Source organism: Anabrus simplex, chromosome 1 (genome assembly GCF_040414725.1).
Source record: "Anabrus simplex isolate iqAnaSimp1 chromosome 1, ASM4041472v1, whole genome shotgun sequence".
NCBI lineage: Eukaryota > Metazoa > Arthropoda > Insecta > Orthoptera > Tettigoniidae > Anabrus > Anabrus simplex.
The window spans coordinates 715,715,053-715,731,864 of record NC_090265.1 but is presented as its reverse complement, the minus strand read 5'-3'; the positions used below and the strand labels follow the sequence as shown (position 1 = coordinate 715,731,864).

The window sequence follows — 16,812 nt, the reverse complement described above, 5'->3', positions numbered from 1 at the left end:
AATTCTTATTTACAACACTGATAAACCCGAAAATTTCTTCTTGGAAACAAAACAATTTGCATATCAGTAACTCCAAAACCCTTCGCGCTATAGCCGTAAATATGAAACCATGTACGGGTCTATACCACGTATAGAGGTCGGCGGCTACGGAAGAAAAGAGCGTCTATACCACGTATAGAGGTCGGCGCTGAGGGGTTAAGCATCCATGGTTGGCAACTGCAGACAGTAATGCCTCCCCTGAACTATTTCCCATACATACACGACTCAGTTGGTCGAGGAATATTAAATGGACGGTGTCTTGCATCAACTGGCTAAGTGACAATTTTCAAAAAACGTAATACTGATACCATCTATATCACCTTAAGTGTCAATGTAACTGCTGAAATACTCAGAGAGCTCTGTTTGAGTTTAAACAGCTGTAAGAGAAGAAAAACGTAAGTGTCACTATCAAAATGCAGGGTTACAAGTTATGCATCAACGGTCTATCCACCTAATTCAAAGCGACATCGCACACCGTTTTACTGTCCCTGAATATTAGCTGGCAAGCTGATTAGTAGCCTATGTTGGATACACTGTTTGTGATGGGGTGTGGTCGGGACAATGAGAATGCAAGAAATACTTGCGTTATTGTCCATGAAACAGCTCGAGGAGATACAAAGTAGAACTGAAAGGGACATGTATGTAGTACGAGTTATTGCTATTAGGGCCTACAGTGCATGCTTGTCTTTTACTGTATCACACTATAAGTGTACAGTTGCCTGTTTGGATAAAACTAACTTAATTTCACTAAGCAGTTTAGTAATAAACACAGCAAGGTCATAAGCTTTCATTAAGTTAATAATTAATTACAAGTCGTCCTCTAAGGCCTTAAAGTAGGTGTGCTAGTTCAGGTGGTAAAGGTCTACCTTGAAGGATGTCGGGTCTATAGGTAGAACTTAGGAATGATACTACCACTTCCTTCTTTCCTGCTATTTGTTTTATGAGTTCAACACTTATTTGCCTGTATGATTCTATGAAATTCTTATATAATAAAATAGTAATAGGTATTGAAAACCTAATATTTTGTTGCTGGTTCTTCATTAATAACAACAAATTCCCATACAGTGGCGCTTAACTGGTTGTTGCATAACTACATGTTACGTAGCCCTGAACCTGAACATTAACGAGTTAACCGCCACAATTTGGTGCTTAGCCGCTTGATGCGTATCTTTGGACTGCAAATTGCAAATATGGCCAAGTTAAATTTGAGGAAAACAATGAAAATATTGCAATGAATGAGTATTATTATGAATAATTGTGTTACATGCACCACAATATTTTACTGTACCTAATGTTGATTTATTTTGACAAAATTATCTTTTATAAGATGGTTTTAAATATGAAAACCTTTGAACGCATTTTGCTCCAAATTAAGATTTGATGCATAGCTGCTTGATGCATAACACTGTCCAAATGTTTGCACAACTTGACAATGAAAAGTCTCATCCATTTAGTCCCTTCTGTCACGCCCTGTTTGGAATCAGTTAATTCACGTCACCTTGCCACAACAAACACTCTCACTCTTGAGATGTCAGACCACAACTGATAGAGGCCTGGGCATGGTACGGTGACGCCACCTACTATTACCTGTGCATACTGCTATCCCATGACTTTTGACACAACAGTGTATGTATTTCACTCTCAATAGATTTCTTACCTGAGCACTAATGAAATGTTTGTCAACCCACAGAGACCTGGCAGCTCGTAACGTACTGATCGATGAACACAAAACGCTCAAGATCTCGGACTTCGGGCTGTCGCGGTCCGGCGTCTACGTCAATACCCGTCGCAACAAGGTGCCGCTGCGATGGCTGTCCGTTGAGGCTATGAGGGATCATCTCTACTCCAACAAGAGCGACGTGTGGGCCTTCGGGGTGGTGCTCTGGGAGATCGGCACCTTGGGTTAGTAAAATGTCTCTCAGATTTTGATGGCACAGCTCCAGCAACAATACATTATTGAATACATCCATTATCAGTTCTACTTTCCTATACAGTAAATTGTAGTAATGATATCATTACACAATTATTATTCTTCATTTCCCGTCTCTAGTCTTCTGGGTCAAGTTGCGAATCAAAGACCTCCACAGTGTTCTCTCTCTCCAACATTTCTTCTACTTTTACTCCTCTCTTCTTTATACTCTCCTTCATCGTATGTATTCACCCCTTTCTGGACCTTCCTCCTATTATTTTCTCTGTAAATACTTGCATTGGAACTCTATACCACAAAATATAAATTTCATGTTTCCGTATTGACAGCTAAACTAATATTCTTTAAATCACTATAACAATGATTTATTGTCGAACAGTATCCTCCTCATTCAATACGTTATGGTTAATGTGAATTTTAAAACACTTAAATTTCACATTCACCACAGCTATATGTTTCGATCCTAATTGGATCATCTTCAGTAGATTGCTAAAATTGATATTCAAAACATTTAAAACTGAAGTGAGGATGATATTATGAATGTTAAAATGTTCTCATTTATATGTGAACAAAGTACCAGCTAATTACAGAAAGGGCCGATGACCTAGATGTTAGGCCCCTTTAAACAACAAGCAGCATCATCATCAATTATAGAAAAATTGTGCTATCTGGATCGGAGTACCGTTACCGTTACATAGTATCCACTAATCACCAGATACATGTTATTTGACACCCTGCACAAGTCCGCAGAAAATGTAATGGTGATTAAGATAAACACAGAACAGCGTTGCTTCAACTAACACGACATGGCATTTGCATCCTTCTCCATGCTAATAGTCGTGGAGTTGATGCAAGTGTAATGGACTAGTATAACTTGGAAACGATTCTCTAAATCCATGAGTAAATAGTGAAATATCAAGCTCAATTAGTAGGTGTTATTATTATTGTTACAGTGTTTTCGTGAATCACAGAGGTGAAAGAAGGTGCTGGTGGGAATGGATCTATCTACGATAGTCAAAGGTTAATTAAAAACTTTAAAATAAAGATTATATTTCTTTTCAGATATTAAATTTCAACAAAACTCTTCACTTGGTGAAAGAACAAGATTTCAGGTACAGAGCAATTTTGGTACAAAACAGAGAAACCAAGAATTGGTAATTTACAATCTTGAGCCTAAAGCTCATAATTTACAAGGTCCCGACATTGCAAATGTTGCATTTTGTTAGACAGACAAGGAGAGATATCTCCCAAAACACAATTTTCAGGAGCATTTTGCTCCAATGGTTACAATTCATGGCCTTCCAAAGGCACCACTCAATAGTACACAAATATCTATTACATTACCTCAAAAGAGCTTACATGCTCTACAAATTCTACCAAGGAGACCGCGCTCCCGAACTCTTACGGCCTACTCAAGGCAACCATTAACCATTACAAGACTGAAAAGAGCGTCTCTGCTCAATACAATTACACCTTCAGGCCTCTCTAGGCACAACCTATAATTTACAATACCATATTAATTACCTGTTAGTTTTCACAGGGGTATCTAGTACCCATTCTAATGGGCCTTCGTGAAAAAGAACAGGTTAAATTACTGGCCCAATCTCAAAAATGTATGGAGGCGTACACTTGTGCTCCTTGAAAACCAAGGCTAAAACCCTACTTGGGCTTGCGGCCCGATGATGCAGAAGCTAATCCCAAACTACTGAGGTGACTAGATGGACAAGTTAATTTTCAATTTACAAGAGAAAAGCAGTTACAAAATCATAATCACCTCAGGATTAACTGAAGGGGAATTTAAGAGGGTAACGCACTCTCTATCCCCAATTGACAGTTTAAGTCCTTAGGACTTACATGAAGTTTTACATGAGAAGGAAGAAGTTTACATTTTAGGAAATTGACAGTTTTATAGTTAAAGATTGGAACCTTCCCCTCGGATCAGCTTGCAGAAATAACTACTTAGATGGAAAAACTGTTAGCCATTACCTTAGCTGATGTTCTGCCTGCCGAAGATTGAGACCCCCCGCCTCCTTTCTTAACACACACACTCAGTAAGACGACGATCAGAAAGACAAGTTAACTCAAAAAAGCGACAGCTTTTATACCCGAGAGGATGTTTCGAGAAGACTCTGGACTAATCCGGACACACCATCTCATTTTATTGGACAGACAAAAAGTTACAAGAAGCCTATGATTGGCTGAAAAATAAATACGCAAAATTTCTGATTGGTCAGAAACCAAAGCTGGTGGGATGAGAAGGAAGTGTTGCAAACCTTGAAGTATCAAAAATAATGAAAGTCAATTCAGTTGAGGAAACCTATAAACACAAGACTTCTTTAAATCTTTAGTTATTCCACTTTGCACCAGAGTGCATGACATCAGTTCTTTAATAGAGGCATCTATGGAGAAAAGGCCGAACTTCCTGTGATACACCAAAACAAAACAAAGAAATCCAGTCAGTTTAGGAAACTTTAAAATAACATGTTACTCCATCATTTTAGTTGTGACACCTGTTGATCAATGTCCCAACTTCCTGCACTAGGTGTTTCAATTTTTATATGATAGATAGCGTTCTTCAAGGCGCTTCATTTAAATGTCTGGGGTTGAGGTGTACCTCCCGGTACAATTATTATGACTTGTGAGGTGTAGCTATGAAGTGTTTACGTCTATTATTATTATTTACATTGTTATGTGTGTTGTATGATCTGAACTGTGTAACTAAACATGTGAGGTTATGCCACGACACGTCTGCTGTATGTATATTAATATGACTTTACTTACAGACGTGTTCAAATTATTAGACTAAAGAATATATTTTGAATAATCCTAAGTTCTATGGTATAAAAATAGGAGAGAAAAGTATAATACCTGATTATTTTTACTGGTTAATTCATTCTTGATTGATACTAAGACATTTCCCTTTCAGGCAACTCACAGATCAATATATTTTATCACGGTTGGCAACAGTTGTCAGATTCCCTCCAAATTGTATGAGTGTAACCTTGCAGTGCACATGCTTTGACATTCCGTTTATGGTGTTATTTTGTGTTTGTCTGGTGAACTTAGGCTTGGTTTTCATTTTTCATACCTCTTGCTACCTTATCAAGACATTATAAAGCCTGTGAACTTGATTTTGTTTAATATAAGGATAACTCTTCAAGAGTGAAAAAGAAAGTGAGGTTATGGGAAGGAAAAAAGACATTTCACCTAGGAAAGCTGCAGTTGTGGCTGCACTTATCACTGAAAACTGTTATACACAGCAGGAAATGGCTAAGAAAATGAAAATATCACAGAAAACCGTCAGCAGAATCAAACTTTCAGTCCAGGAAAGTGGTAAATACGAGGCAAAGAGAGCAAAGAAGTGTGGACGCAAGAGGAAAATTACTCCAAGAACAATGAGACGACTTGTGAATATGGCAACATTGAATGGTAAACTTACGTCTACTGACTTGTGCCATCAACTAGAAGGTTTTGGTGTTGAAGTGTCTCCTGTGACAGTGAGGAGGAGGTTGTTTGAAGCTGGTTTAAAAGGATGCCGACCAAGAAAAAAACAGAAAATCACACCAGCAATGAAATCCAAGAGACTGCAGTGGGCCAGACAACTTCAAGAGTGGACAAGTGAGGACTGGGCAAAGGTATGTACAATTCTACTACAGATTAATGGGGATTACATTGCAAAATTAAGAGTTTGTGCTCCAAATTGTTATGCAAATTGTGATGTCATTCGAAAAATACAAATTTGAATTTTGGAATTGTTGAGGTTTTCTGTGCTAATATTATATTAGCATCATTTTTAATTTTGAATTCTGTTCATATCCTTCTGGTATGCTTCAGCGACGAATCTGTGTTCTCTGTCATGGAAGAAGGCAGCCAGTATGTTCGTAGGAGGCGAGGGGAAGCCTTCAAGTCCGAATGCGTGCAACAATTTGTGAATCATCCCACATCAATTATGGTATGGAGTGTGATGTCTGTGAAAGGGCCTGGCAGATTGCATATTGTAGAAGGGACAATGAGGCTAGATCAATATAAAGAAATCCTTGAAAAGGAACTCTTTCCCCAAATAAGTGAGTGGTTCCCAAATGAAGATAGCATTTTTATGCATGATGGGGCACCTTGCCACAAAGCCAAAAATGTCTCCAAGTTTTTGGAAGAAAAGCAGCTGAAAGTGTTACCCTGGCCAGGGAATAGCCCTGACATGAATCCTATTGAAAACTTGTGGGCTAATGTCAAGCAAAGGATACAAAAATTCACAATAACCACCAAACAAGATCTGATGAACAAACGACAGAAAGTTTGGTACCACGACGAAGAAATTAAAAACTCATGTGAAAAGTTAATAATTACGATGCCAAACAGGATAAAGTTGTTAATTAAGAACAAGGGCATGCACACCAAGTATTAAATGTACAAATGTAACATGTATGTGGATGTAATATTGTAATAAATGTACACATTTAACCAAAAATGTCTTTAGTCTAATAATTTGAACACGTCTGTAGTGTAAGAACACATAATTAATAGTATATAATTCATTATTACCTGTAAATATGATGTATAAATCCAATGTAATGTTGTGCAACACAGGGTAATAGTCCAGAACAACGCATCTTGTCACTAGAGTTGTAGAGAACATTTCATTCATTGTAAATAGGTTATTGGAGATTAGAAATTACGAGAAAACATGTTGTGCCATACTTTTCTAGAAGCTTGGCCAGGCAATGTATATAAAGAGGCAGTCTTGCGAGTTGGAGTTCAGTTGTTAGCGAGACTTGTTAGTGAAAGCAGTTAGTCGGGTGTATGAACTCGTTGTGATTTTGTTGTGTTGGTAACTGGTTGACATGCTAATGTAGCAGTCTTCTTCTTCTTCTTCTTCATAGAAGTGTTTTGTTTAAAATGGCAATTCATTAATGTGTGTATATAATTTGTAAATAAAACAGTGTACACAATTGACAGCATTTAATGTGTGTGTCTTTGTACTTACAACAGAGTTCCATCCAATTACAGCATCAGTACGAACTATAAGCAGATAAATGGCACATCCATCTCTTCCCAGGCCATTGGCAATGGTACATAGATTGTTGTCCATGGAAAATCTGATATTTGACAATGGGAGGAACAATAAAAGGAACATAAAATAGGAAGAACACAAAGGCAAGTCAGTGTGCGACATGGGAGGAGACAAGGACAAACATGAAAACACAAAAGGATAAGGACAATCTCCACATCTTCAAATAGACAACCTCTCTTCTCATCTCTCTTCTACATCCATCTCTCCTCAGACCCTGATGAGCTTGTTTCTTCTTCCCAGCTCCATGAGGAAGGCGGCCATCAACACTCATTGAGGGGCCATCTTGACAGGTCTTCATGTAGGATAAGAAGAAAGCCGGATAAGTATAGGAAAGGGGAAGTAAAAGGAAAGGCAGTGTTCTCCCCAGAAATTCATCAGCTGGGTGGCAGGAATGAGTAGCCGCCCACATAAAAAGTGAATATGATAAAACTTCAATTTAGTCCCCTCAGGGCATTAATAATATTAATGCCAAAATTGAACTATTTTAGTGTTGTCACAAACGAGACATAATGGAGTATTTTGAATGTCTAGTGTTCTACAGTTTGGTTTCAGAAAGGGAAGAGAAAGCAGAGATGATATTTTGCCTAAGGATGATTGCAGAAAGGATGTTAGAAGTGAATAGAGAAATGTATATATGTTTCACTGCTTGGGAAAAAGCATTTGACAGAGTGAACTGGTGCATTCTGATGAGGATTCTGAAATATATTGGTGTAGACTGGAAAGACAAAAGACTGATAAAAGAGTTGTATAAGAATCAGAAGGTGATGGTCAGAGTAAATGAATATAGAACAGAAGAAGTGCGTATTGAAAGAGGAGTGAGGGAGGGATGTTGCATGTCACCGGCTCTGTTCAATATATATGCCGAAAAACTGTTACAGAAGGCCCTGGAAAAAGCAAGAGGCGTTGTAGTGGGAGGACAACCAATAAAGACCATGAAATGAAATGCACCGAGCTCGATAGATGCAGTCGCTTAATTGCGGCCAGTATCCAGTATTTGGGAGATAGTAGGTTCGAACCCCACTATCGGCGGCCCTGAAAATGGTTTTCCGTGGTTTCCCATTTTCACACCAGGCAAAATGCTGGGGCTGTACCTTAATTAAGGCCACGGCCGCTTCCTTCCCACTCCTAGCCATTTCCTGTCCCATCGTCGCCATAAGACCTATCTGTGTCGGTGCGTCATAAAGCAACTAGAAAAAAAAAATGAAATGGTGTATGGCTTTCAGTGCCGGGAGTGTCCGAGGACATGTTCGGCTCGCCAGGTGCAGGTCTTTTGAATTAACTCCCATAGGCGACCTGCGCGTCGTGATGAAAATGAAATGATGATGAAGACGGCACATTCACCCAGCCCTTGTGCCAGCGAAATTAACCAATGATGGTTAAAATTCCCAACCCTGCTGGGAATCAAACCTGGGACCCCTGTGGGCAAAGGCCAGCATGCTAACCATTCAGCCATGGAGCCGGACAATAAAGACCATAAAATACGCAGATGATGTGGCAGTATTATCGGTATGAGATAAAGATCTGCAAGTCATGTTGGAAAATACTGAGAGAGTGGGCAAAGAGTTTGGAATGAAGATAAACATTGGGAAGACTAAGGTGATGAGAATAGGAAAGGAGGAGATTGCTGTTAATATAAGACTAGAGGGAAAGAAATTGGAACAAGTAAAGTCATTCAGATATTTGGGAAGTTTGCTGACAGAAGAAATAAGAAGCGGAATATCTATGGGAAAAGAAGCTTTCGGAAAGGTGAGAGGACTTTTGACATCTAAGGCAATCCCTATTGATTTAAGAAAGAGGTTTGCAAAGTGTTTTGTATGGAGTGTGGTGTCGTATGGAGCTGAAACATGGACATTAAGAAAGAAAGAAACAAAGTATTTGGAAAGTTTTGAAATATGGTTGTGGAGAAGAATGGAAAAAGTGAAGTGGACAGATAAAGTGAGAAATGATGAAGTGCTAAGAAAAGTAGGAGAGAAGAGACACCTGATGAAAACAATTAGGAAGAGGAAAATATCCTGGTTGGGTCACATACTATGTAGAAATTATCTTCAACAGAGGGTGATGGAGGGAAAAACAGATGGAAGAAAAGGAAAAGGAAGAAGAAAGTTTGGAATGTTAACAGACATCAAACAAGGGAGAAGCTATGAACAAATGAAGCAAGATGCTCAGGACAGAGGATCATGCAGGCTGTCTGTTGTAGTGTCCTTCGCCTGGAAGCATGCAATCCGCTCGCTCATCATGTCTGCGGGAATGTACATAGTATTTCCAGCCGGCACGCTGACGCAGTGTGTGTGATGTCAGCCACCTAGTATATATAACAGGGCTGTATATGACAGACAGGGGGCAGTCAGCTGTTGTCCACCAATCAGCTCTATGCCGTAGGTCAGCCATGGAGGTACCCTCTTGAAATTGTGGACTAAATAGGCGGACCGAACGCTGATCGGGAGGGATCACTTCAGGACTCACTACACCCTCATTAGATCTCTCCTTCCTTATAACTTAGCCAACTCAGATAGCATTCTGCTATGATGAAGTATTGTATAATATTCAACGGAATCTGAAAACGATAGAACTTTAAATTATTTAGATTTAACAATGACAAGAAATTCTGATCATTTCGATTTTCAAATTTTCAGAAAAGCTACTCAAACAGATACTATTATCAGAAACAACTCCAATCATCCAGGTCAACATGGAAAGGCAACATTTTACAGTTTAATTAATAGAGCTATGAACATACCTATGTCTAGGAAGAATTATAATAGAGAGATAAATATAATCCACCAAATTGCTCGTAGCAATGGATACAAAATTGATTAACAGAATGATAAATAAAATTTAAAAAGGAACCAAAAACAACTTTAATTAAAGAGCGACAGGAGAAAAAGAAATCTGCAGTTGTAACTTTTCAAAATAAGCACTCTTATCAACTGGCTAAAATTTTCAGCAAAAGGAAAATCAATGTCGCATACGAAACTGATAATAATACTAATAAGATAATTTTCAGTTCAGATAAAATAGAGAATAATGTATATTTAATAAATCAGGAATTTACAAATTGACATGCCAAACATGTAAACAACGATACATAGGACAGTCTGGAAGAAGTTTGGCTATAAGGTACAAAGAACATGTTAATGCACTCAAACATAAAAGATATTCGGCAATGGGAGAACATATGGTTGAAAAGAATCATAAATTTACAGACATTTCTAATGACATGGAATTAATACATTCGGCGAAAAAGGAAAAATTCATTAATGTTTTGGAAAGTTTAGAAATTTACACTGACTGACAGAGCAAATGCAACACCAAGAAGGAGTGGTCAGAACTTTATGCCAATTGCAGGGTAGACTGACGTCACTGAGGTATGCTCATGATGTGAAATGCGCCGCTGTGCTGCGCACGTAGCGAACGATAAATGGGACACGGCGTTGGCGAATGGCCCACTTCGTACCGTGATTTCTCAGCCGACAGTCATTGTAGAACGTGTTGTCGTGTGCCACAGGACACGTGTATAGCTAAGAATGCCAGGCCGCCATCAACGGAGGCATTTCCAGCAGACAGACGACTTTACGAGGGGTATGGTGATCGGGCTGAGAAGGGCAGGTTGGTCGCTTCGTCAAATCGCAGCCGATACCCATAGGGATGTGTCCACGGTGCAGCGCCTGTGGCGAAGATGGTTGGCGCAGGACATGTGGCACGTGCGAGGGGTCCAGGCGCAGCCCGAGTGACATCAGCACGCGAGGATCGGCGCATCCGCCGCCAAGCGGTGGCAGCCCCGCACGCCACGTCAACCGCCATTCTTCAGCATGTGCAAGACACCCTGGCTGTTCCAATATCGACCAGAACAATTTCCCGTCGATTGGTTGAAGGAGGCCTGCACTCCCGGCGTCCGCTCAGAAGACTACCATTGACTCCACAGCATAGACGTGCACGCCTGGCATGGTGCCGGGCTAGAGCGACTTGGATGAGGGAATGGCGGAACGTCGTGTTCTCCGATGAGTCACGCTTCTGTTCTGTCAGTGATAGTCACCGCAGACGAGTGTGGAGTCGGCGTGGAGAAAGGTCAAATCCGGCAGTAACTGTGGAGCGCCCTAACGCTAGACAACGCGGCATCATGGTTTGGGGCGCTATTGCGTATGATTCCACGTCACTTCTAGTGCGTATTCAAGGCACGTTAAATGCCCACCGCTACGTGCAGCATGTGCTGCGGCCGGTGGCACTCCCGTACCTTCAGGGGCTGCCCAGTGCTCTGTTTCAGCAGGATAATGCCCGCCCACACACTGCTCGCATCTCCCAACAGGCTCTACGAGGTGCACAGATGCTTCCGTGGCCAGCGTACTCTCCGGATCTCTCACCAATCGAACACGTGTGGGATCTCATTGGACGCCGTTTGCAAACTCTGCCCCAGCCTCGTACGGACGACCAACTGTGGCAAATGGTTGACAGAGAATGGAGAACCATCCCTCAGGACACCATCCGCACTCTTATTGACTCTGTACCTCGACGTGTTTCTGCGTGCATCGCCGCTCGCGGTGGTCCTACATCCTACTGAGTCGATGCCGTGCGCATTGTGTAACCTGCATATCGGTTTGAAATAAACATCAATTATTCGTCCGTGCCGTCTCTGTTTTTTCCCCAACTTTCATCCCTTTCGAACCACTCCTTCTTGGTGTTGCATTTGCTCTGTCAGTCAGTGTATCTTGCACAAAAAAATTATTTTGAATCAAGTTTAAATGAGAGAAGTACAGAAGATAACCCATTGTATAAACTAGCATTTGATCATTTAAGAAAGAAAAGAAGAATAGAAGAAAAATTGGAGATGTTGAATTTATTTACGTATTCTTATTCAGTTCAACAAAATTTTATGTAATGATCATTTTCATAATATTTCATTAGTTTTTTATTCATTGATATGGTGAAATTAGGACACAATACTTCTTTAAATTGTAATAAAAAAACAAAAGATAGTGTTATATTGTTTTATTCCTTGAACTGACATCACTGATGAAGGGAATGGATGATTTTCCCAAAACATGTATGGTAAAATAAATAGTTTTCTATCATTATAAGGTGTATTGACAAGGCGGACTCAAGTAAAAACTCTTTTAAATAGTAATTAATAGATTTAGCCGTGTGAGGTTGCGCATTGTCATGAAGCAAAAGAATCCCCTCCTTGTGAGTGTGCCACACCGTTTGTTTTGGATTGCACGACAGAGTTTGCATAAGGTCTCGCAATAAGTTTCGGCATTTGTGTCATCCAAGTAAAATTTTTTCAAGAAACAATTACTGTGTCCACCTATTCAATACAATTATTATAATTGTCCACCTATTCAATACAATTATAATAAAGTAATTTTATTCTTGAATGAATTTTACTTGTTGTATCTTCAGTACGGAACAAAATGAGATTAGTTACTTGTTACTTGTAATTTGTGTCACCCTGCTGCAAAAAATCCACACGCTGCCTATCCCAAAACATAGTGCACACTGAAATTCTTTGCTTGTACTTCACTTTCTTGGGTGATATTGAGTGTCTCCATTCCATGAATTGCTGTTTTGATTCTGGCACAACATAAGCCACCGATGTTTCGTCGCTGGTGATAGTTTCATTACCGTTAGTAGTAATAATAATAAGTTAAGGATTTCAAGAATCTGACTAGTACTGAATAAAGTGAAACCAGAATTATTTCCTTCAAGATTATTATATGTTTCATAACAATCATTCAATATCCCTCACCAGTAGATTAGCCTGGGGGGGGGAAGAGGAATTTCCATGACTTGACATTACAAGGGCACTGATATAAGTGAATTACAGATCTGTTGGTTTTACAGTTGTGTAACTGAATATTTATTTAGTTTATTGTCAGTTTCTGTGTGTAAAAATTCCGAGGGGGGTGGGGATTTTAGCCCCCCCGCTCGAAGGCTGAACACCTGATCAATATTTGCTTGTTGAAAAATAGGCTGAGAATAATCATAATATTTTAGCACTGAACTGTTTTCACTATTCCATCTCTGTTTAAATGCTTCTTCAAGAATTTCCATGGGTATCTGGCATATAACCTGGCAACTATCACTCTGCAAAATGTTATTCACCTTTTTCACCGATTGTAATACTGATATTGAATGAGATCATACTTGTAATTAAACCTTTCTTTATGTTTTTCCCTGCCTCTCTTTCAATGTCTTTCTGGGTCACTACTTTCACCAAACCTCATATCATTAGCCACATGAATCTTCCTGTTTACCGCATTAATACATAATTTACAGCCGGATGTTTAGGCCCTGGTAATGAATTAGCCAATTCACAGAGAACACAGACAAACTCCTTATGTCATGCTCTCCTTCCAGCATAGCAGGAAACTTAGATCAGAAGGAACGCACTTCATCATGTATTCTGTGTATCTCATCAGTGTTATTTGTAGTTATAACTTCATCTTCCATAATTTCATCTGTCGTATTATTTGAGTTTATATACTTCTATTTTCAAACCAATCCATTTCTATGCACATCTGGATATGCTTTAGTAATATGTGTACTTACTCTTCCAAAATATTATCTGCAGTGTGGGATGCTTCAGGTTGTGAGGAACAACACACATCACCATCATCTGTGCAACCATCTTTCTCAGAGCTCATAATTGATACCTTCATAGTAAAAGAAAACATCTACAACGAGACTTAAAAATGCATCTTTCTCCATGCCAACATCTAAAGACAGAGTTACCACATATACAGCTGTGAACATACTGTTGCTCTCTCACTAAAACAAGACTCACAACCGGAAGATACTAGTAATAAACAATTAACTTACAAGAGAACTCCTCAATACAGTTAATCTATCTATCAGTAATTTAATTTCAGTACTTCACATAAATATTTCACTCTTTTTTAAGGGCTTCCTCAGCATGATTCTTTAAATCAACATCAAAAATCCCACATGCATTGGCCATGGTTTTGACTGTCTTGGTGAGCAGCCAATGATCAGGGTCCCTTCCCCATACTTCCAGAATTTATGCTCATTCTCTATGTCTTTGCTAATGGCACTTGATCTGTTTCCAGGAGGCTTCCCGTACCCTACGGTAGAGGACACAAACTTACTGAGGTTCCTGCTGGATGGAAGACGTCTCGACAAGCCAGACAACTGCTCTGATGAACTGTGAGTACTGCTCATGTTCTAGTGGAGCGTATCATCATTGGTCTGCTTGTGCTTAACGTTTCCACTCTTTCCAGGTATAGAGTGATGCTCATGTGTTGGTCTCACTGCCCCGACGAACGACCCACGTTTGCCGAACTCGTCACTGGACTCCATTCCCTTGTCAGCCGTAATCGGGCCTACGTCGACTTCCGATCGCTGCCATCGGAGTACGTCCTGCCTCCTCCGCACCTCGTGCCCGAAGTAGTATCGCACAAGTTAACGAGTGAAAACAGTGATTACAAAAGTAGTAATTAGAAGGAGATTTTTGAGCAAACAGTTTCAAATGAAACATAATCTTCACTGAATAAACAAAACGTGATGGAAGATGCTATGGTGTAAACTCATGAAAAACTGCGTGACGATACACGTTACTAGCTGCACAGCAGAATGTAGAGACCTCTTACAGCGGTGTAGGCAGAGAGTGATCAGCATTCAGTTTTTGTCACTGAACGCTGCAATCCAATCAACAATGAACTGAATTTTTTCCCTTAAGAGGCTTAACTGCAAGTCAGAAAGCTCAATACTGGTGAGAATAGTTTGAGATTGTTAAAGTTTTACAATGAGTAGTGTCATGACAACTGTCCATTTTGTACTCGTTTGTGTCCATGCGATGGTTTCAACCCAGGATCAGGAACTACATGCTGGGTTGTTAATCTTTAAAACCGGTTTGACGTTCAAGGTGATGTGTGTGAATATAGCTATCAGGAAATTTACAGTTGAAGACATTTCAAACATGGAAAGAAAGTCTAAGTGAAGCTGTTCGGCCACACCATACTACACCAGAATGCGGAAGTTCCGACTGTTGACAACAGATGATGAATACACACTTCTTTGTTTGAGGACTTCCAATAAACCAACTGCCACTTCTCTCGCTTGGCAATAACGGCCATTGAGGAAGCACAAGACAGACTGTTATGCTTGTTGGTTGTTCATTCTGTCGTTTTCTTTATATGTTGTAACATTAAACTTGAATGATCTACTAGTTTGCGTATTTTGTTAAATGTCAATCCTTACCAACTGAACTTAAAAGTACTATTTGTGCCAGTTGGCAATCTGTTTGTTCAAGTGAATGTGGAAATGAGACAGAAAGAGATTATCAGCCTTTACAAACTGTCTCTTGACTGAATTAGAATTTGTACAGTTCCTACTCAATAAAGTGTAATGAATAAGCCCCGATTCTGATGACCTTATAAATGCCAAAATAATAACCTAAACATTCTCAAAAAATGACCCAAAAAATTTGAAGGAAACCTCCTTCTTTCCCCTTATTCAGCTCCTGTAGGGCTGGGGCATTTGTGTAGTGATGGGTAGCTTCTGAAGGAGTCATTCAAAATGAACGCATCACTCCTAAGAAGTGTGAACTAACGCCTCAATATCAATGAACCGGTATTTCAAACACTTCACAACTCACTTGATTCGTCTGTCGCCTCGCTCACTCGTTTTCCTCCCCCTATCAGCGTCACTCATTACTCCTTCCCTCCCAGGCCCATTCTACCTGTCAACAGTGTTCTGACACGTATTTCCTTCCTTATATGAGATGGGCTTATCTTTCCCTTGTCCCTGTCAACCATCATCTAGATGCTGTAAGCAGGTAAGCCATACAGTGTCCATAATTACATAGCTCTGCCATCTTTTGGTAATATTATTATTATTAAGCTTTATGAGTGAGACACTGTGAATGAAGTCGCTGCTGAATGGCACAGTAAGCAGCTTCGTCAGGTTTCATTACTTCATGAGCCAACTCTTTCAATTTGAACGAAGTAGTTCATATGAATAAACTGTTTTGAACCATCGCTACATTTATGGCACTTTTCCACTTTCCTCTCTTTTTCCACCATTTTGTACCAGTCCAGGTTTCTTCTTCTCGCACTCCCCTTTATTGAATCGATCCATCTTGTTCTAGGTCTCCCTCTCGCTCTTTTCCCCTCGAACTTCATCATCTGTTTTGGTATTTTACCTCCTCCATCCTCTTTACACGTCAAAACCGTCTTAATTACTCCTATCAATTCTCTCATTTAGGTTTTTCCATTCCGACTTCCTTTCTCACATCTTTTCTCACTCTGTCTTTTCTGTCATGAACACTTCTTAGGTACTCTAATTTCATTTAGCTGTCTTGAATTCTAATCTCCTCCCTAACTGTCATTGTCCAAAATGTCCGACTCGTTGGCTGAACAGTCAGCGTACTGGCCTTCGGTTCAGAGGGTCCCGGGTTCGATTCCTGGCCGGGTCGGGGATTTTAACCTTAATTGGTTAATTTCTATGGCACGGGGGCTGGGTGTGTGTGTGTTGTCATCATCACGACGCGCAGGTCGCCTACGGGAGTCAAATAGAAAGACCTGCATCTGGCGAGCTGAACCCGTCCTGGGATATCCCGGCACTAAAAGCCATACGACATTTCATTTCATTGTCCAATAGTAAATATGTGCATTATCCATATTTGGCATTTTTAAACACACAAAGTGATTCACACATGAATAAATAAAACTCTCACTGTGTAAAACAAAACTAAAAAGCACGTATTTGTATGCTAGTACTTGGACACATCAACAACCTGACTTAAATGTGAATTTGTACCTACGAA

The 16,812-nt window shown here is 39.9% G+C and overlaps 1 protein-coding gene across 2 annotated transcripts in view; it reads left to right on the top strand.

The window, feature by feature from the left end:
* LOC136872397 (vascular endothelial growth factor receptor 1) overlaps window positions 1–15,397 on the top strand; it is a 467,496-nt gene extending 452,099 nt beyond the window's left edge. For both annotated transcript variants that reach the window (XM_067146225.2, XM_067146215.2), the window contains exons 15-17: window positions 1,730–1,941; window positions 14,096–14,192; window positions 14,267–15,397. In XM_067146225.2, the coding sequence (XP_067002326.2) occupies window positions 1,730–1,941; window positions 14,096–14,192; window positions 14,267–14,486 (529 nt within the window). In that variant the 3' untranslated portion in view covers window positions 14,487–15,397. The remainder of the gene's footprint in view (window positions 1–1,729; window positions 1,942–14,095; window positions 14,193–14,266) is intronic.
* The last annotated feature ends 1,415 nt before the right edge of the window (window positions 15,398–16,812 follow it).